Source organism: Phyllobates terribilis, unplaced genomic scaffold, assembly GCF_046119375.1.
Source record: "Phyllobates terribilis strain yellow unplaced genomic scaffold, ASM4611937v1 Scaffold_3__8_contigs__length_932513732, whole genome shotgun sequence".
Taxonomy (NCBI): Eukaryota; Metazoa; Chordata; class Amphibia; order Anura; family Dendrobatidae; genus Phyllobates; species Phyllobates terribilis.
The window spans coordinates 284,777,478-284,800,205 of NW_027362763.1; the positions used below are offsets into that span (position 1 = coordinate 284,777,478).

General features: G+C 42.8%; 1 protein-coding gene across 2 annotated transcripts in view; it reads right to left on the reverse strand.

The window, feature by feature from the left end:
* Positions 1-12,710: 12,710 nt before the first annotated feature.
* The window catches only part of PDCD10 (programmed cell death 10), a 44,930-nt gene continuing 34,912 nt past the window's right edge, over positions 12,711-22,728 (reverse strand). For both annotated transcript variants that reach the window (XM_073674831.1, XM_073674830.1), the window contains exons 6-8: positions 20,231-20,309; positions 19,534-19,616; positions 12,711-13,199 (exon numbers count right to left, since the gene is read on the reverse strand). In XM_073674831.1, coding sequence (XP_073530932.1) covers positions 13,118-13,199; positions 19,534-19,616; positions 20,231-20,309 — 244 coding nt within the window. In that variant the 3' untranslated portion in view covers positions 12,711-13,117. The remainder of the gene's footprint in view (positions 13,200-19,533; positions 19,617-20,230; positions 20,310-22,728) is intronic.

Below are 22,728 nucleotides of genomic sequence, written 5' to 3' on the forward strand. Positions count from 1 at the left end.
AATAATGTACACCCTGTCCTAGGAGCTTACAATCTAATATACAATATACAGGCTGCTCCTTAGGGCATGCAGAATAATGTACACCCTGTACTAGGAGCTTACCATCTAATATATAATATACAGGCTGCTCCTGAGGGCATGCAGAATAATCTACACCCTGTCCTAGGAGCTTACAATCTAATATATAATATACAGGCTGCTACTGAGGGCATACAGAATAATGCACACCCTGTCCTAGGAGCTTACAATCTAATATATAATATACAGACTGCTCCTGAGGGCATGCAGAATAATGTACACCCTGTCCTAGGAGCTTATAATCTAACATACAATATACAGGCTGCTCCAGAGGGCATGCAGAATAATGCACATCCTGTCCTAGGAGCTTACAATCTAATATACAGTATACAGACTGCTCCTGAGGGCATGCAGAATAATGTACACCCTGTCCTAGGAGCTTACAATCTAATATACAATATACAGGCTGCTCCTTAGGGCATGCAGAATAATGTACACCCTGTCCTAGGAGCTTACCATCTAATATATAATATACAGGGTGCTCCTGAGGGCATGCAGAATAATCTACACCCTGTCCTAGGAGCTTACAATCTAATATATAATATACAGGCTGCTCCTGAGGGCATGCAGAATAATGTACACCCTGTCCTAGGAGCTTACAATCTAATATACAATATACAGGCTGCTCCTGAGAGCATACAGAATAATCTACACCCTGTCCTAGGAGCTTACAATCTAATATACAATATACAGGTTGCCGAGAGATTACAGAATATCCTACACCCTGCTCCAAGGAGCTTACAATCTAACACCATGAATACTTTGCTGATCTAATAAATAATAGATATTCAGCTGCCAAAGGTGTATTTACACTGCGCGATTATTGCGATCAAGTTTCCTAGGGACGCTTGTTCAATGAGCAAAGCGCTCGTTCGTCAGGTGAAATTATCTTTTGTGCCGCACAAAAAGATCATCGTTCTTGACGGCACATCATCCTGTGTAAACAGGACCAGTGCTGCCGAGAATATTGACAGCCTATGCACACTGAATGATTTATCACTAGTGATGAGTAATCATGCTCGGTTAAGGTGTTATCCAAGCACGCTCGGGTGCTTACCAAGTATCTTCCCGGTGCTCAAAAACTATGTTTGCGTCGCCGTAGCTGTATGTCTCATGGTTGTTAGACAGCCGCAACACATGCAGGGGTTGCTTGTTTGTTAGGCAATCCCTGAATGTGTTGCAGCTGACTAACAGCCACAAGAGATGCAGCCGCGGCAACTCAAACATAGTTTTCGAGCACGCCAAGGATACTCAGCAAGCACCCGAGCGTGCTTGGATAACACCTTAACCGAGCATGTTTGCTCATCACTATTTATTACAGATCAGTCATTGAACATCTGAAGCCGAGTCTACCAGTGGGAAGGAGTCGCACATTGGGTAATTTAATGCACCGCAAGGCTTCTAAACATCTATGCAAGGCTGGAGAGAAAGAAGTTTTTCACTACTTTTTCATTGATGCCCTATCCGTAGGATGGGGCATCAATGTCTAATTGGCCGGGGTCCCGTACCTGGCACCACCGCCGATCAGCTGTGATCGGTGTTGGCGACTGGAAGTGCTTACCTGCAGAGCTTGGCCGTCTAGTTGTAGTGGCCGCCGCAGTGTACTACACATCCGCCTCCCATTGAATTGATTAGGAGGCGGATGTGCAGCAACCTGCTGCAGCCACTACAACTAGACCGCCAAGCTCCGCAGGTAAGCACGTCCATCAATCACAGCTGATCGGCAGGGGTGCCGGGTACAGGACCCCGGCTGATCAGACATTGATACCCCAACCTACGGATAGGGCATCAGTGAAAAAGTAGTGGACAACTTCTTTAAGGGCGCAAACTGGACACTTGCCCATCTACAAAGCAGACTTGTATATAAAATAATACAGTTGCAGTCTCTGATCAGAATTTGATTAAAGTTTCTCCACTCTCTCCATTCTGTTGGTCTGTGAAAATCGGACCTCTTTATATATACCGTATTTTGCGGATTATAAGACGCACCGGATTATAAGATGTACCCAAAATTTGGGGTGGAAAATCAGAAAAAAATGTTTTTTAAATAAAATGGTGCACCTTATAATCCGTTTTACCTGAGGGGTGACGGCGGTGGAGCGAGGGTCACAGGTTCAAGAGGTTGGCGGTGACTGGAGTCAGGCGATGCTGCGAGCCCTGTCCTCTCAGAAAGGTCGCCGATTCAGGAGGATTGGGGCGGTGGCGGGAGTGGAGCGATGCTGCGAGACCCATCCTCAGAAGAAGAGTCGCAGATTTAGGATGACTTAGGCGGTGGTTGCGGCGGGAGTGTGGCGATGCTGCGGGCCCCGTCCTCAGAAGAAGTCGGCAGAGAGAGGACGTTCCCCCTCTCATACATAGCCCTGCGGTGGGCTTAGGAAAAATGGCCACCGGAGCATGCGCAGATCGAGATCTCGAGAGTCGAGATTTCGTCTCCCGAAATCTCAATCTGCGCATGCTCCGGCGGCCATTTTCCTGAAGCCCACCACAGGGCTATGTATGTGAGAAGGGAACCTCTGCTCATCGCCAAATTATTTTGAGAGGAAAAGGCCCGCAGCATCACCCCAATCCCGCCGCCACCACCGCCCAAGTCATCCTGAATCAGCGACCCTTTTGAGAGGACGGGGCCCGCAGCATCACCCCACTCCTGCTGCTGCCGCCAACCTCCTGTATCTGTGACCCCGTTCCACCGACGCTGCCCCCCAGGTAAAATACCTTCGCATTATAAGAAACACCCTTTTTTCCTCCCAAATTTTGGGGAAAAAAGTGCGTCTTATAATCCGAAAAATATGGCATATATATATATATATATATATATATATATATATATATATATATATATATATATATCTATCATGTGTGTATTTGGGCAATTCTATAAGCCTGTACACTGATAGACTTTCTATTGAGCATAGATTTGAACCTGCTCTGTGCTTCTGTATGTTGGATAGCATGCTATAGAGCAGCTGTTTTGAGCAATCAGTGGATTTCTCAGGACCCAGTCCCCCACTGATCCACTCCACATAAGGGCTTGTGCACACTACCGATTTTCTTGTCCGAATGCGATCTTTGGTTTTGACAGATAGCACTTGTACCTATGAAATTCTGTAGGGCTGTGCCCGTCAGATTTTTGTCTTGGACCGAGTTCTCCGTGGAAAAAATCGGAGAAAAGTTCAATTTCAATTTGAGTGTCGGATGAAAATCGGCAATGCAAGTCTATGGGTTCGTGAAAAAATTGAACCGCACTCGAACGACATCCAAGTGTGGTCCGATTTTCACAGACTGACAGAAAGGACAAGGTGAAGAAACCTTTTTTTCCCTCTATATCCGAGAAAAACTGATGCCACTCTGATCAAAGTCTGTAACTCTTACGCCAGTTGCCCTTGCCTGAATTCAGCTAATGATTTCCTGTGGTTCCAGTTCTGGTCCTCCTCTGCCATCAAGCTACTATGTTCTTTGTTGTTTCTGCTTGGCCATCATGCTGCGCCACCGTCATCTGTCCATGCATTCATTCATCTGAAGTAGGGGCTTCAAAAATCCACCGCACCTATCATTACAAAAAAAGAGGATTAAATGATAGGTCCTATTCAATGAATCATCCTGATACACAAGAGAGAACACATCACTCAGAGATGTTTGCTGAGATTTTTTAGGGGTAAATGGTGCAGTTCTGAACTTCACCACAAACACCCCACAGCTACACAAGGTGTGAATGGGGCCTTAGGGTTAAGTGAACAGCTGCCTACCTGGACTTGTCTTCCTCAAGCTGCTGCCTCTGGGACACAAGATGGTTCAGGATTAGAACCTTACACATTCTGTACCAATTGTGATGTCATGTGATATCTATGATGTCACGTGCCCTGTGATGTCATCATAACTGCCACTGCTGTGTTATGTATCAACATCATTCCAAGGAAGAGTTGAATTAATAAAACAAAAACCACCAGCCTTATTTTTAATCGAGTCATGACGCACATTATAACCTAAACATTTCCACCCTTTTATTGTAATCCATATCACCGACTGTTCTATGAATTAAAGGAAAACACAGGACGCCATACTGCAATTCCTGATAACGATAAACCGTCAGTTCCAGGTCACCCCAGATCCAACAGGACCAAGAGATGACAATGGAGAACTGTAACAGTCTGCAATTACATTTATGTTATGAAAACGTTATGTTTTGACATTAATGACAAAGCTTCCCAAAATGGAGCCAAATGGAGTGGTCTCAACTGGCCCACCCCTTTCTATATGCTTTTATTAAAGCACATGGGTGTCATAGAGGGCAAAACCAGCCGAGGGTCTTCAAAACCTCTGACAGATGATCAGTTGATCGACCAGCAAGTCCTCGTTTAGGGAAGAGGTTGTCCAGATTGGTAACCCCTGTTAGGCCGGGCTCACACTAGCTTTCTAAAGCACAAAATGTGCAGATGTTCCTTGGAATCTGGTCAATAACATTTTTTTTTAAATCACAGAATCATTATAACAATCACAACACGGGACACATGATCCAGCGCCATTTGCTGAGATTTTCAGGTTAATGCTGCAGTTCTGAATCCAACTAATAACCCCCCATCTATACAATGTATGAGGGAGGTCGTAAGTGAAGAGTTCCCTACCTGGACTTGTTCTCTTCAAGATGTCAGGCTCTAATGAAACAAGATGGCTCAGGTGTTGCACTCTGTACATTCTATTCCAATTGTGATGTCATATGATGTCTATGATGTTCATGTGCTTTGTGATGTCAGCAAAACTGCCTGTTTAACCCCTTCCCACCCAATGATATACTTTGATTTAATAGATGAAAGTGTATGGACTGAGCTCAGGACTTGATGCTGCTCTACACAAGGCAAATACTGGCTGTATTACACAGCCAGCATCTGCCTCCAACAGCAGCGACCAGAGTGAGGTCCGGCTGCGGCTATTAACCTGTTAAATGTCACTGTCAATCATTAACCGCATTATTGAAATCATGTGATTCTGCGCAGATGACTGTACCAGTCACCCATCGACCCCCTCAATCCATTGCGGATGGCCGACGGATTCCCATGGTATAGAATACAATCAAACAATTGCAGGTTCAAGTCCCCTATGAGGATTCAAATAAAATCAAAGTAAAAAATGTTTTAAAAAAACTATGCATGTTTGCTATTACTGTATTTGTACTAACCTGGAGAATCATGTTGCTAGGTCATATTTACTGCGTAATTATCGCCGTACAAAGAAACCCAATAACAGACAGACATCACTACTGTGAAAACTGCCCCCCTCGCCCACGCTGTGCCTTACTAATAACTAGGTGGCGCCTCACAGTATGAGAAATATTGCTCTACTGGACATCGCCATATTAGGCCAATTTCAGAGTATATTCACGTGGAGCTTTTTTTTTAGGTATTTTTGGAGTGTGTAGTACAGGGCCAGATTCACTTCAGGCAGCACTTGCTCTATTTTTAAATATTTTTGCTTTTTTTTTTCTAGTAGACTATACTGAAACAATTTTAATTATATCTTTTGTACTCTTTTTGAGTTATGAATATCAGTTCAGAGATGTGATTAAATTAGACATGTCACCTGATTTCACCCTATAAGCTGCATACTATACATTATTAAATAGATCTCTTAGATTTGATGACCTTAGACCTATACTTACTTTTAAAATCCATGTTAGAATAGCTGTATAATCTTTTTTGAAGGTATAAACGCAATCTCCACCCACACAGCCTGATTGACAGCTCCTCAATGTCCCACCTCCAGGATGCTGCTGAGATTTCACACTCCTTTTCTGGGCTTTAGGGGTATAATCCCCACATATATAACAAAAGAGGTCACTGCTATTGCGACATTGATGCAACATTCTGCAACTCGTTACTTATTAAACAGTTTTGCTCCTTATGAAATTTTCTGCAAAACAGAACAAACACATGAAGACTACAGCATCGTTACTGCTGCCATTATATAATGCTACTTGGAAATAGACCAAAGTCTGACAGTTGTGTCTGGACATGCCTGAGAGTGCACAACTAATGAAATGCATGATTGGACAGGGCTTAAGTGCTGTATATTATAATAAAGAGAGTCCATATTATGAATTTCATTGGTTATTTCTACCAAAAATACACTTCTGAAATAAAAAGTTTACTATGAATGCCAATTTATGATGCATTATGTACAGTCCTTATTATAATCATAAAATGAAAATATCTTGGAAATGGCACATGCTACAGAAATTCTGATTACATTTCTGAAATCAGCGCCTCAAAATACATATAGGTAACATATTTTTAAACAGGAAACAGAAAAAAAGTTAAAATTTGTTGACCAGTGTTAGTTGAAGCTGCAGCTGGGTCCGCAGAGACTGAAGACACTTGGACGCATGAATTTTCTCACTCCTGAACGCTCTCACTCTTTCATATCAAGATTACACAGCCATTTTGACATAGATTTTCAAGGTAAATACAGCAGTCTCATGAAGTATAAGATCTATTTAATATTTTATGCAGTTTATAATTTGAGATCTGGTGACAGATCTACTTTATTTTCTGTCACACATGGGAGAATAGCGCACTCATAGAGTATTGGTATTATAGGCATGTTCTGAGTTACAGTTGTGCTCAAAAGTTTACATACCCCGGCAAAATTATTCCTTTCTTGGCCTTGTTTCAGAGAATATGAATGATAACAAAAAACGTTTTCGCCACTCATGGTTATTGGTTGGGTGAAACCATTTATTGACAAACTACTGTGCTTTCTCTTTTTTAATCTTAATGACAACCAAAAACATCCAAATGATCCCGATCAAATGTTTACATACCCTGGTAATTTTGGCCTGATAACATGCACAGAGTTTGACACAAATGGGTTTGAATGGCTACTAAAAGTAACATCCTCACCTGTGACCTGTTTGCTTGTAATCAGTGTGTGTGCATAAAAGCTGAGTCAGTTTCTGGGATCCAGACAGACTCTTGCATCTTTCATCCAGGCACTGACGTTTCTGGATTGTGAGTCATGGGGAAAGCAAAAGAATTGTCAACGGATCTACGGGAAAAGGTAGTTGAACTGTATAACACAGGAAAGGGATACAAAAAAATATCCAAGGAATTGATAATGCCAGTCAGCAGCGTTCAAACTGATTAACAAATGGAAAATCAGGGGCTCTGTAAAAACCAAACCACGGTTAGGTAGAGCAACAGAAATTTCGGCCACAACTGCCAGGAAAATTGTTCGGGATGCAAAGAAAAACACACAAATAGCATCAGCTGAAATTCAGGACTCTCTGAAAACTAGCGGTTTGGCTGTTTCAAGATGCACAATAGGTAGGCACTTGAAGAAAAATGGGCTGCATGGTCAAGTCGCCAGAAGAAAGCCATTACTGCACAAATGCCACAAAGTATCTCGCCTACAATACGCCAAACAGCACAGAGACAAGCCTCAAAATTTCTGGAACAAGGTAATTTGGAGTGATAAGACCAAAATTGAACTTTTTGGCCACAACCATAAACGTTACATTTGGAGAGAGGTCAACAAGGCCTAAGATGAAAGGAACACCATTCCTACAGTAAAGCACAGAGGTGAATCGCTGATGTTTTGGGGATGTGTGAGCTACAAAGCACAGGAAACTTTGTAAAAGTTGAGGGAAAGATGAATACAGCAAGTTATCGGCAAATACTGGAGCAAATTTGCACTCATCAGCCCGGAAGCTGCGTATGGGATGTACTTGGACATTCTGACATGACAACGATCCAAAACACAAGGCCAAGTCAACCTGTCATTGGCTACAGCAGAACAAAGTGAAAGTTCTGGAGTGGCCATCTCAGTCTCCTGATCTCAATATCATTGAGCCACTATGGGGAAATCTCAAGCACGCAGTTCATGCTAGACAGCCCATGAATTTACAAGAACTGGAGGCTTTTTGCCAAGAATGGGCAGCTTTACCATCTGAGAAAATAAAGAACCTCATCCACAACTACCGCAAAAGACTTCAAGCAGTCATTGATGTTAGAGGGGGCAATACATGGTATTAAGAACTGGGGTATGTGAACTTTTGATCAGGGTCATTTGGATGTTTTTGGTTGTCATTAAGATTTAAAAATAGAAAACACAGTAGTTTGACAATAAATGGCTTCACCCAACCAATAACCATGAGTGGAGAAAAAGTTTTTTTGTTATCATTCATATTCTCTGAAACAATGACAAGAAAGGAGAAATTCTGCCGGGGTATGTAAACTTTTGAGCACAACTGTATGTGTAGGGTGAGGAAGGAGAAGGTGAGCTGGATCCTTAAGGTATTGTGAATGATGGATACTGTGTTATCTGTCTCAAACTGTATTGTATAAAAGTGTTACCTTTCATTGTAATCTTGCAGGTGATGATGAGATGAATGTTGAGAAGTTATAATTGCAGAAGGTTTCAGTGTTTTAAGATGGATTAGTAGTAGTGTTGAGCGAGTATGTTCTATTAACCCTTTCGCCGAGTATGCTCGGGCCGAGCTTCGAGTATTTATAGCTGCTCGGTGATATGGTTGAATCGCTCCCGTGTGAATGATTTGCGACTGTATGACAGTTTTATTACATGGGAGTTATGTCTATTTCTTACACATTCCTCACATGTGATAAAACTGTCAAACAGTTGGGAGCTTTTTAACCTTATCACCGAGCAGCTGTAAATACTCGGAGCTCTGCCTGAGCATACTCGGACAGAACATACTCGCTCAACCCTAATTAGTAGTCAATGTGAAATGAAAGCTGTAAGTTACATAGTTAATGAGCTTTAAAAAGAATAATGTCCATCAATTTCAACCAAGGAATGAGAAAGGATAAAGGGAAGTGGTAAATGCACAACCACAATGCATGATCTTAGTCTGCAACAAAAGAGCTAAACTTTCCCCCCTGATTACAATTGTTGATCCACTGGATTAAAAATTGAGAAAAGAACTTTAGACGTTTCTATAATTATTTATTTTCTTCTAAAAAACCCCATCTATGTCTTTTTAAAACCACCAACAGTTCTCACAGTGACGAGCTCCAGAGGTTGACTATTCCATAGGTTAATAGTTCTAGGTCTATGGTAAAGAGGGATTGTCTTCTTTGGAGATTGAACCTTGCTTTTTCCAGATGGAGGGGGTGTGGGTTTTAAATAAAACAGCTTTTCACCATAAGTTTTATATGGGCCATTTATGTACTTGTACAAGTTAATCATGTCCCGCCTTAGATTTTTCTCCTCAAAACTAAATGTCATTATCTTTCCTCATAAGTAAAATCCTCCATGCCCTTATTAGTTTGGTAGCTCTTCTTTATACATTTTATATCTTCAGGGCATCCTTTTTATGAACTGGTGCACAGAACTGGACTACTTATTGCAGATGGATCCCACAGTGTTCACATTACTTACCTGTGCCATGAGTTCATTCCTCTTAATACCTGACAATATTCCGCTGGCCTTAGAAGCTACTGATTGACATTACAAGCTGCTATTTAGTCTGTGATCTACAAGTGACTCCCCTAGTTTTACTCCCCCTAGAATGTATGATGCTTTTATTAGTGCCCAGGTGCATAACTTTAGATTTCTCCACTTTTAACCTGATCTTCCTCATGGATGCTCAAACACTGTTTGTCCAAATCAGTTTGTAAATTATAAACATCCTCCATAGACTGCATGTCTTCTATCCTGTGCCCCTTCCAGTAAAAACGTCCCCCATTCTGGTCTCCTTGCAGTTATAATGCCCAACATTCTGTGCTCCTTCCAGCAAGAATATTCCCCACTCTGGATCCCTTCCAGTAATAATGTCCCTCATCCTGACCCCTTCCTGGTACAATGTGCCCCATCTTGTCACAATGTCCCTATCCTGGCCCTCTTCCAGTAATAATGTCCCCCATCCTGGTATAATGTGCCCTATCCTGGCCATTTTCTTGTATAAGGTCTCCCATCCTGGACCGCTTGCAGTAATAATGTCCCCCATCCTGGTTCCCTTCACTGGTATAAAAGTGAAACTCATTATATAGAGTCATTACAAACAGTGATCTATTTCAAGTGTTTATTTCTGTTAATGTTGATGATTATGGCTTACAGCCAATGAAAAAACAAAAGTCATTATCTTACTAAATTACATTAATTAACAAAAAACGCCTTCAAAGGTTTCCCAAGCGTTTAAAAAGGTCCCTTAGTCTGTTTCACTAAGCTCCACAATCATGGAGAAGACTGCCGACTTGACAGATGTCCAGAAGGCAGTCATTGACACACTCCACAAGGTCCCAGAGTTCCAATTTTCATTTGGAAATCAAGGTCCCAAAGTCTGGAGGAAGAGTGGAGAGGCCACAATCCAAGCTGCTTGAGGTCTAGTGTGAAGTTTCCACAATCAGTGATGGTTTGGGGAGCCATGTCATCTGCTGGTGTAGGTCCACTGTGTTTTATCAAGACCAAAGTCAGAGCAGCTGTCTACCAGGAAATGTTAGAGCACTTCATGCTTTCCTCTGCCAACAAGCTTTTTGGAGATGGAAATTTCATTCTCCAGCAGGACTTGGCACCTGTCCACACTGCCAAAAGTACCAATACCTGGTTTAAAAACAACAGTATCACTGTGCTTGATTGGCCAGCAAACTCGCCTGATCTTAACCCCATAGAGAATGTACGGGGTATTGTCAAGAGGAAGATGAGAGACACCAGACCCAACAATGCAGACGAGCTGAAGGCTGCTATCAAAGCAACCTGGGCTTCCATAACACCTCAGCAGTGCCACAGGCTGATCGCCTCCTTGCCACTCCGCATTGATGCAGTAATTGATGCAAAAGGAGCCCCGACCAAGTATTCAGTGTATTTACTGAACATACATTTCAGTAGGCCAACATTTCGGTTTTTAAAAACATTTTTCAAGCTGTTATAAAGTATTCTAATTTACTGAGATAATGACTTTTGTGTTTTCATTGGCTGTAAGCCATAATCATCAACATTAACAGAAATAAACACTTGAAATAGATCACTCTGTTTGTAATGACTCTATATAATATTAGTTTCACTTTTTGTATTGAAGATCTGAAATAAATTAACTTTTTGATATTCTAATTTAGTGAGAAGCACCTGTATGTCACCCCCCATCCTGGTGTAATGTTCCCCATTCAGGTATAATGTCCCAGGCCAATCCTGTGATAATGCTCCCGGTTCTGCTGCTGATCTCTAAACACACACGGGGGAAAAAAACAAAAAACGATTCTCTCTCGTTCCTAGGACGTGGTGCATCCTCTTCTATAGCTGATGCAGGAGCCAGCAGCTGATTGGCCAGCGGCATGTATTACGGTGCTGGGACCTCACGGGTCTCTGTGCCACAATAAGTTTCACCTGAATGTGTGTCCTTGGACACACATCCAGCTGAAAAAAATGGTGCTGGCGTTGGTGGGTCCCCCTCTAGTATTGGCCTGGTTGCGACCACTGCGTCTGCGACTGTTATGCCCCTGTCTACGTGTAACAGTATATTCAATTTTGTATTAAAAGCACTCTAATTGACCATATCTGCAACTTTCTCTTTGGTTTATACAAACTGTGCTGAGACAGGTGAGTGGAGAGGTATTTTTTTCAAACTGGTCGCCAGTTTGCTGAATTTGCGTAGAACGAATTACAAAAAAACTGTATTTGAAGAAAAAGGGTGTTTGTAAAATCCAATTAGGATTCAATTTCACTCAAATAAATTTGCTATTCTCTAGTGCTGCATCTGATACTTCGCAGTACTCAACACAGCAACTTCTACATGCATATGCCTCAGTTCAACAAGTAATGAGCACTAAGAGTAGCTGAGCTCCAGTAGTAGACCTCCAACATATTCGGCAGCACTTAACATTTTAGGGGACTTGTACAGACAATAAAGGTGTTACAGAGCAACAGAAAACGCAACACATACCAAGAGGAGTTAGGAGGTTGTGCAGCAGCTGAGGTGTGCATGATGACATTGTGCAGCAGCTGAGGTGTATATTATGAAGAACTGTTAATACCAAATTTGTAATGTTGACAAGGAGTAATAGGAAAAACTAAACCCCATAAATTTGTTTAATTCCTCCCGAACATGGAAGAAACCCCATACGTGATCAAAAACTTATGTTCGAGCACATGGCAGGTCTCGGTAAGGAGGAAACAAAACGAGAAACCCCCTCAAGTGACCCAATTTGGGAAACTAAACTATGTAATTTTTACAGAATATGGCAACACCCCATATAAGTGGTTGTACACTGCTGTTTGAGCTCATGGCAGGGATCGGATGGGAAGGGAAGGAGCGCCAGTTAGCATGCAGATTTTGATAGACTACTGTGCGGGCACCAATAGCCGAGCCCATGATGTGCCAGATCAGCAGTAGGTGTCCCAGCGGTCAGACACCAAGTGATCAAGAAGTTATCCACTACTCTATTGATGAGAGACAACCTATGTTGGTACAACCCCTTTAATTCTAAACATGTCTCTAACAACCTAACCGTTCCTGAAAATTCCCTGGTCATTGTGGAAAAGTTGTTACGTGTTGGAGGAGCATATTCCCAAGTGTGCCCCAGAGAACAAGTCTCACGCAAGTGTGCCAGTCCAAAGAGTAAGTCCCATTTATTCCACTCCTTCCAGGTCAATGTACAAGAAGAGAAGTCAATTATAAAGACACTATGGAGTTTAACATTTGTAAACTATTTATTGAATATTTGCCACCAAATATTGTTAAATACATAATCTTGCAGCTCTTCGGTTTCAAGTTAAAATGTCAGAAACAGAACACCAATATTTACAATTCTTATAAGGAATGTTATATAATGACACATTAAGGCGTAAATTCTTTTGGCTTATAATTCTGAAAAGAATGATAATAGCAAAAAGTGATGCAAAATCTTCATTGTGAGATTATGATAAGCTACAATAAATCTTACAAAAATATGGTGTAAGATGGCAATAATCCCATTAAACATCCTGCATTTATGTCCCACTGGTGGAACTGATAATTTATACAGTCAAAACTTAATTTACATAATAAAAGTAGCTCTGTCCACCACTTAAAATTACAGCTCTCATTCATTTACACGGTTCAGGCCACAGTTTTAAAGGTCTGGAGTATCAAGTTGGTTTGATGAATTAGGCGGTTGGCACTTATAAATACATTTAATGCCCTGTAAAAAAAAAAAAAAAAAGGAATAAAATAAGTTAGACAACTACATTATAGATCTAGGCAGTTCACAGCTTTTTAAAAAACAGAGTTTTACATTTTTGGCATATATTACAGCTCTCCAATGACCCTTTTACAAGGGCTGATCCAAGCTGTTAAAAGGCCGCCCATTGGCTATATACAAGCAGAGAGGACGACGAATATTCTAATATATTATATATACATACACATATATTTCCGGTGACTACCTCTTGAAGGTTGGATTGTCAATGCAACCCTCTTCTCCCACACACTGATAGCAACACTGCAGAAGAAATGCAAGCACAGGCTTCCAGTCTCCGTTGTTTCAGATGCTGCACATCTCGTATGTTGATGGTATGGTGTGGTATATGGGGTAGAAAGATAGTGGGGCCATTCTTCATCAATGGAAACCTCAATGCCACTGGATATCTGAAATTGCTACATGATGATGTGTTGCCTTCTTTATGCACTGAAGATGGCACGTTCCCCGAGTTTTTCCAACAAGATGGTGCCCCACCACATTATGGGTGTCAGGTCCGAGCATTCCTACATGAACAGTTTCCTGGAAAGTGGATTGGTCGTTGAGGGCCAGTTGAATGGCCACCAAGGTCTCCCGATCTGACCCCTTAGACTTTTATCTTTGGGGTCATCAGAAGGCAATTGTCTATGCTGTGAAGATACGAGAGGTGCAGCATCTGAAACAACGGATACTGGAAGCCTGTGCTAGCATTTATTCTGCGGTGTTGCTATCAGTGTGTCAAGAGTGGGAGAAGAGGGTTGCATTGACAATCCAACACAATGGGCAGCACTTTGAACACATTTTATAAGTGGTCATAAACTTGTAAAACACTCATGAAAGAATAAAGTTACGTTAAAACCAAGCACACCATAGTTTTTCTTATGAAATTCTCAATATGTTTGATGTGTCGCATGACCCTCTTCCCATTAAAAAAAAAATAAAGTTGGATCCATGATGGCCGACTTCATAATGTATATTACACACATTTGTAAATATGTCCATTAGTAAAACAGACATGTTACAGCTGATGGGATCAAATCTTGAAATCGGTGGTAAAAATACAGAATCAGTGGTCCAGATACATACCATGCATAATCTAAATATACTGCTCAAAAAAATAAAGGGAACACTCAAATAACACATCCTAGATCTGAATGAATGAAATATTCTCATTGAATACTTTGTTCTGTACAAAGTTGAATGTGCTGACAACAAAATCACACAAAAATCATCAATGGAAATCAAATTTATTAACCAATGGAGGCCTGGATTTGGAGTCAACCCCAAAATCAAAGTGGAAAAACACACTACAGGCTGATCCAACTTTGATGTAATGTCCGTAAAACAAGTCAAAATGAGGCTCAGTATTGTGTGTGGCCTCCACGTGCCTGTATGACCTCCCTACAACACCTGGGCATGTTCCTGATGAGGTTGCAGATGGTCTCCTGTGGGATCTCCTCCCAGACCTGGACTAAAGCATCTGCCAACTCCTGGACATTCTGTGGTGCAACGAGACGTTGGTGGATGGAGCGAGACATGATGTCCCAGATGTGCTCAATCGGATTCAGGTCTGGGGAACGGGTGGGCCAGTCCATAGCTTCAATGCCTTCATCTTGCAGGCACTGCTGACACACTCCAGCCACATGAGGTCTGGCATTGTCCTGCATTAGGAGGAACCCAGGGGCAACCGCACCAGCATATGGTCACACAACGGGGTCTGAGTATCTCATCTCGGTACCTAATGGCAGTCAGGGTACCTCTGGCGGGCACATGGAGGGCTGTGCGTCCCTCCAAAGAAATGCCACCCCACACCATTACTGACCCACTGCCGAACTGGTCATGCTGAAGGATGTTGCAGGCAGCAGATCGCTCTCCACGGCGTCTCCAGACTCTGTCACGTCTGTCACATGAGCTCAGTGTAAACCTGCTTTCATCTGTGAAGAGCACAGGGCGCCAGTGGCGACTTTGCCAATCCTGGTGTTCTGTGGCAAATGCCAATCGTCCTGCACAGTGTTGGGCTGTGAGCACAACCCCCATCTGTGGACGTCGGGCCCTCATACCACCCTCATGGAGTCGGTTTCTAACCGTTTGTGCAGACACATGCACATTTGTGGCCTGCTGGAGGTCATTTTGCAGGGCTCTGGCAGTGCTCCTCCTGTTACTCCTTGCACAAAGGCGGAGGTAGCGGTCTTGCTGCTGGGTTGTTGCCCTCCTACAGCCCCTCCACGTCTCCTGGTGTACTGGCCTGTCTCCTGGTAGCACCTCCAGCCTCTGGACACTACGCTGACAGACACAGCAAACCTTCTTGCCACAGTTCGCATTGATGTGCCATCCTGGATGAGCTGCACTACCTGAGCAACTTCTGTGGGTTGTAGAGTCCGTCTCATGCTATCACGAGTGTGAAAGCACAACCAACATTCAAAAGTGACCAACACGTCAGCCAGAAAGCATTGGTACTGAGATGTGGTCTGTGGTCCCCACCTGCAGAACCACTCCTTAATTGAGGGTGTCTTGATAATTGCCAATAATTTCCATCTATTGTCTATTCCATTTGCGCAACAGCATGTGAAATTGATTGTCAATCAGTGTTGCTTCCTAAGTGGACAGTTTGATTTCACAGAAGTTTGATTTACTTGGAGTTAAATTCTGTTGTTTAAGTGTTCCCTTTATTTTTTTGAGCAGTGTATATACACATACATACAACCTTGTAACAATATTCACACCCAGTGAACTTTTCCACATTTTTCTTCTCTTGTTACACCCACAAAATTAAAATGCTGGGATTTTATGTGATATATTAAGACGAAGTAGCAGGTATATGTGAAGTGTAAAGGAAATGATACATGGTTTTCTAAACATTTAAAAAAAATATATAAATGTGAAAATTGTGATGTGCATTTGTATTCAGCCCCCTATAGTCCAATACAAAAACAGCATCATGAAAACCAGGGCTGTGGAGTCGAAGACCATTTTGGTGGAGTCGGAGTTGGTATAAAATGGACCGACTGCGACTCCTAAAATATATAATAAAGTGGAAACAGTTCAAAGCAGTTTGTGGGGAATATTTTTTCATATGAATTTGGGAAAGTTATGAAATGTCCTATAAATGTCTGTCCTATTCCTGATCTAAGGATCTAGACTTTTAGCTGAGAAAAATGTGTCCTGCAGTAAATTCATCACTTAAACATGAGCCATGTATGAGGGAGTAGGAGTAGTGGAGTCTGAGTTGGAGTCGGTGTCATGGAAATTGAGATGTCAAGAGTTGAAGGTTTGGCTTACCGACTCCACAGCCCAGATGAAAACCAAGGAACACACCAGACAGGTCAGGGACAAAGATGTGAAGAGTAAAGCAGGGTTAGGTTATTAAAGAATAGTTCAAGCTTTGAACATCTCAGGGAGCAACTGGCCAATCCATCATCCAAAAATGGGAGTATTTGACTACTGCAATGCTCTACTAATCTCGCTCCCTCTTACTAAACGCTCCCCTCTCAAATCCATCCTGAAAGCAGGAGCCAGGATCATATTCCTCTCCAACTGCTACACCAATGCCTCTACCCTGTGCCAGTCATTGCACTGGTTGCCCCGCCGCTACAGATTCAAATATAAACTTATTTCTCTCGCCCACAAAGAGCTCCACGGTTAAGCACAATCCTACATCTCACCCCTCATCTTTGTCTATCACTCTATCCATGCACTCCATTCCGCTAATGGCCCAAGACCAACATCCTCAACAGCACAAACCGCCTACTTTAGTCTGAGACTTTTCACGTGCTGCTCCAATTCGATTAATTTCCAATACCCACAGTTTTAAGAGTGCCCTAAAAATGCACTTTAGATTGGCCTATTGCCTCATCTTACTTGTGCGACTATTCCAGTTTTGCCCTTCACAAATTTTCTTACAAATCTGGTCACTCGTAGCATCTGTTTACACACACTGGCTGGTGACTGGTTCATGCAGCATTATGTGATTCCCCCATTATACGGATGGCTGGACCATACAATATAAGCACTTTTTACCATTTACATTTTGTGTATTACTTCCTCAGATTGAAAGCTTGCGAGCAGAGCAGGACCCTCACTTCTCTTGGTATCTGTTGAATTGTGTGTTACTCTGTTATGTCTTTATTGTCTGTACAGGTCCCACCGGTAATGTAAAGTGCTGCAGGATATGTTGGCGCTATAGAAATAATTATTATTATAGCACAACTGCAAACCTGCCAAGACATGGGTGTCCACCTGAACCAGTGATTCCTAAACTCCAGTCTTCACATCCCCCAACAGATCATATTTTCAGGATTTCTCAAGCATCGCACAGGCGAGAGAACCTGTGGCAGTTTCTGATGCCTTAATAATTCCATCACCTGTGCAATACTAAAGAAATCCTGAAAACATGATCTGTTGGGCGGCCGTGAGGATTGGAGTTTGAGGAAACCCTGACCTAAACGGATATCCCAAGCGAGGAAAGCACTAGAGATGCAGCCAAGGTCACTCTGGACGAGCTGCAGAGATCCACAGCTCAGGTGGGAAAATCTGTCCATAAAACACTAAGGGCGTAGTCAGATGGCCATAGAACATATATGACTATCGCATTGCAGTGCATGGACTGGCCGGCGGCTCTCCTGACCTGAGCGTGTCAGCTACATAGTAATACATGCTGTCATGCTTGGGTCAGGAGAGCCACCAGCCATTCCGAGCAATGCGATGAGATAGTTGTCAGTGTTATATGGCCATCTGACTGTGCCCTTAGTTGTATACTCCACAAATCTGGCCTTTATGGAAGAGTGACAAGAAGAAAGCCATTTTTTGAAAGCAAGCCATAAGATGTTCCGTTTGCAAAAAGCCAAGTAGGGGACACAGCTAGTATGTGGAAGAAAGTTATTTAGTCAGATGAGACCAAAGAAGAACTTTGAGCTAAATGCAAAGTGCTGAAAACACCATCCCCACCGTCAAACGTGGTGGTGGCAGCATCATGCTGTGGGGAGGTTTTTCTTCAGCAGGGACAGGGAAGCTGGTCAGAGTTGATGGGAAGATGGTTGGAGCTAAATACAGGGCAATCCCGGATGTTAGAGGAACCAAATTACTTGAGACTGGGTAGTAGGTTTGCCTTCCAGCAGAACAAAGACAGTAAACATACTGTATTGCCAGAGCTATAATGGAATGGTTTAGATGAAAGCATATTCAAGTGTGAATGGCCCAGTCACAGTCCAGACCTATATCCCGTTGAGAATCTGTGTCAAGACTAGACAATTACTGTTCACAGATGCTCTCCATCCAATCTCAATGAGCTAGAGTGAGTGTGCAAAGAAGGAGGAAACATCTCAGATGTTCAAAGCTGGTAGGGACATACCCCAAAAGACTTGCAGCAGCAACTGCAGCGAAGGGTGGTCCTACAAAGTATTGACTCAGGGGGTGAATACAAGTGTACCTCACAATTTTCAGATTCATATTTTTAAAATAATTAGAAAACCATGCATCATTTCCTTTCCACTTCACAAATACTTGCCTCCATTAGATACCAATACTAGATCATCCTTTCTGGTACATCTGTATTGCGCCATTCCTCTATTATTTCTGCTAGAAATGTATGAAATAACTTGACAACTGACTGTTACCATTTCCCTTTTAAGAAGTGATGTGAACAGATGCATCCCAACTGGTAACACTGCAATTACATTATTCACACATTTCTAGTTACTTACTAAAACAGACATGAGATGATTGGGACAGGTGACATCATGTCTACCAATACCTGACGTGATGTATGTGATTGGAGAGATCAAGCACGCATCTTAAGAGGTGGCAGCTGGGACGTCTGCTGCCCCAATCACCTCTTGTTGTGGGAGTGGTGCGGGCTTTAGACCCCCCTCGCACACTGGAGGGCTCTGCTGACAGTATAATGTGTACGGGGGGCCTCAAACTATTCCGATAAATGGTGTTAGGGGGAGATAAAAATCATGCGTGTCCAGTTTCAGATGGCCAATCCTCTCGCTCTCGGATAGACAAGAAGCTGTAGGAGTCTAGCAGCAGCTCTCAGAGCACTTGCATTCTTCCTATATATTTGACAGCCAAGTATTTTGTGTGTGGCTTTAAAAGGTGCCTATGTATTACTTCATAGCTTAATATTCTAGGCTTTCTGGTATTCTGAAGTGCATACTTTTCCATACAAGACAACACAAATAATTTTTCACATTGCAGTCTCTCATTATGACCTGCGGCCACTAGGGGGCGGTCTGCACGCCGCTCATCTGGAGCTGAACATTCAACTTTAGAAGGAGTCACGTTACAGAAAACTACTTACTTTCCATCTTTAAAATAGGTTTTGAGAGTATCACTAAAACTTTTAGAGTATTTTACAAATTCTTTCTTTTGGTGCTCTAGTGCCTGTAAAAAAAAAACAAAACAAAAAAAGCACAAATAGTCAGTAACGTAAGAAAATGACATCTCCTCACACGTCAATGACACGTCATCGTTCTGGTTTTACCATCAATGTGAAGTGCTTTGGAACAGCAGACTCGGACATCACCCATGTGCATCGCTGTGATGTTTTAAGCCGCTATTTGACCAAAAATTGCAACAGAAAATGTTGCAGTAACAAACTGACACCCACAAAATCAGACAAGTTTTAGCAATGTGTTCTTTAGCACCCAGCTTTCCCTCTGCACCGCTGGCACAGTGCCAAGCATGCCATTTGCACCACTCTGGCTAATACACTGTCGCTGTCCTCGGTGGTGATGGATTATGGCACAGGTACAGGGATTGTCAGCCGCTCATCACTACTGACCAGTCAGCCTCAGATTAGCCACACTGAGCTGGCATGGAGCAGGCGTGGGTTCATGGCCGGTCCAATACTCCAGTACTGGCACAGGGACATTATGGGGCATAAATGAGGAGGGTACAGCAGAAGCACCTGATACAAATGTAGACTTGGCACACTTTGCTGGCAAGTTTGGTAAAATAAGTTTAGGATAGAATCATTAGGGGTTTTTGACACTTACCCTACGATTCTGATATTGATATTTTTTGAAAACATTGTTGACTGTGTCCAGAAGTTCCTTTATTGCACTCGCAATGTCCCTGTAAGTGACAAAAGTAACATTACACATGACACAAAAAAGATGGTAAACTCCCGATTATCTGTACCACCAAGGCCAGATTAGTCCAATGTAATTATATATGGAGGACAATATTGTAAAAACTAATAAAATCACCCCCTTCCTAAATCTGCCACCACTCCAGCAACAACGGCAGGTCCTGGAAGCAATACTCTGCAAGACAAGGATACAAGCACTGCAGCCATGTATGTACAGAATGGGATGGCTGGGACCAGCGATTGCTTGCAGTGGGCAAACGGCAGTACAGCACTGTGCCTAGTGTTACTTCACCCACATGTAGTCAGGGCTTTAAGAGCAGAGTATTGTGGTTTTGTTGCAATTGTAAGCAACCAGATTGACTGAACAGCATTTAAAAAAAAAACAAACAAAAAAAAAACCTCAGAACACTTCCAAAATGTAATATAATAAGGCAGCTCTTCATATGAATGGCTGCCCATGGCATTACATAGATGGATCTGGCTCACTAGAGCGGGACCTGCAGACACTCAGCAGCTCTACACTCCAGCATTGTGAAGTCTTATGCAAAGGGGTTTTTTAGTGACAGATCCCTGCTAATAACTAAATATATGCTTCTACAGTGATCCCTCAGCCTGTACTAAACTCAGTGCAGTCAGCCATGCTCTTCAATAACTATACACGTATTTATTCTTTTGTGTAAAGAGTCGTATAGCCAGACATCTGGTCCTGGCAAATGCAGTGTGAATATAGCAAAACAGCAGGGTGAAAAAGATTCATGCAGGTGTGGGAAAATATAGAGGTGTTATTTGTATCAGCAAATTTTAAAGTGGCTGAACTGAAGAGAAGCCTAGTTCTAATCAGTACTTGGTGTGACCGCCCTGTGCCTTCAAAACAGTATTGATTAGGGGCACAAGCACAAAGTCAGGGATTTTGTAGGACGATATAGTCTGGTATAGTTACTCATATACACTGCTCAAAAAAATAAAGGGAACACTCATAACACATCCTAGATCTGAATGAATGAAATATTCTCATTGAATACTTTGTTCTGTTCAAAGTTGAATGTGCTGACAACAAAATCACAAAAATCAATGGAAATCAAATTTATTAACCAATGGAGGCCTGGATTGGTTGCGGATGGTCTCCTGTGGGATCTCCTCCCAGACCTGGACTAAAGCATCCGCCAACTCCTGGACAGTCCGTGGTGCAACGTGACGTGACGTTGGTGGATGGAGCGAGACATGATGTTCCAGATGTGCTCAATCAGATTCAGGTCTGGGGAACGGGCGGGCCAGTCCATTGCTTCAATGCCTTCATCTTGCAGGAACTGCTTACACACTCCAGCCACATGAGGTCTGGCATTGTCCTGCATTAGGAGGAACCCAGGGCCAACCGCACCAGCATATTGTCTCACAAGGGATCTGAGGATCTCATCTCGGTACCTAATGGCAATCAGGCTACCTCTGGCGAGCACATGGAGGGCTGTGCGGCCCTCCAAAGAAATGCCACCCCACACCATTACTGACCCACTGCCAAACCAGTCATACTGAAGGATATTGCAGGCAGCAGATCGCTCTCCACAGCATCTCCGGTGTTGGGCTGTGAGCACAACCCCCATCTGTGGACATCAGGCCCTCATACCACCCTCATGGAGTCGGTTTCTAACCGTTTGTGCAGACACATGCACATTTGTGGCCTGCTGGAGGTCATTTTGGAGGGCTCCGTCAGTGCTCCTCCTGTTCCTCCTTGCACAAAGGCGGAGGTAGCGGTCCTGCTGCTGGGTTGTTGCCCACCTACGGCCCCCTCCACATCTCCTGGTGTACTGGCCTGTCTCCTGGTAGCACCTCCAGCCTCTGGACACTATGCTGACAGACACAGCAAACCTTCTTGCCACAGTTCGCATTGATGTGCCATCCTGGATGAGCTGCACTACCTGAGCAACTTTTGTGGTTTGTAGCGTCCGTCTCATGCTACCACGAGTGTGAAAGTAACAAGTAACATTCAAAAGTGACCAAAACATCAGCCAGAAAGCATTGGTACTGAGATGTGGTCTGTGGTCCCCACCTGCAGAACCACTCCTTAATTGAGTGTGTCTTGATAATTGCCATCTATTGTCTATTCCATTTGCACAACAGCATGAGAAATTGATTGTCAATCCGTGTTGCTTCCCAAGTGGACAGTTTGATTTCACAGAAGTTTGATTTACTTGGAGTTATATTCTGTTTAAGTGTTCCCTTTATTTTTTTGAGCAGTGTACAAAACCTGATGATTATCCTCACTTTCATATGTAGGTTCAAACACATTTATTAACTGAAACAGGTGTATAAGAGGCTTAAAACTGGGTGAGGAACAACCAAACTACTGCAAAAAGGGAGGATGTGGAAAATAGTTTCATGTCACTGGTCATAAACCATAGCAAGACT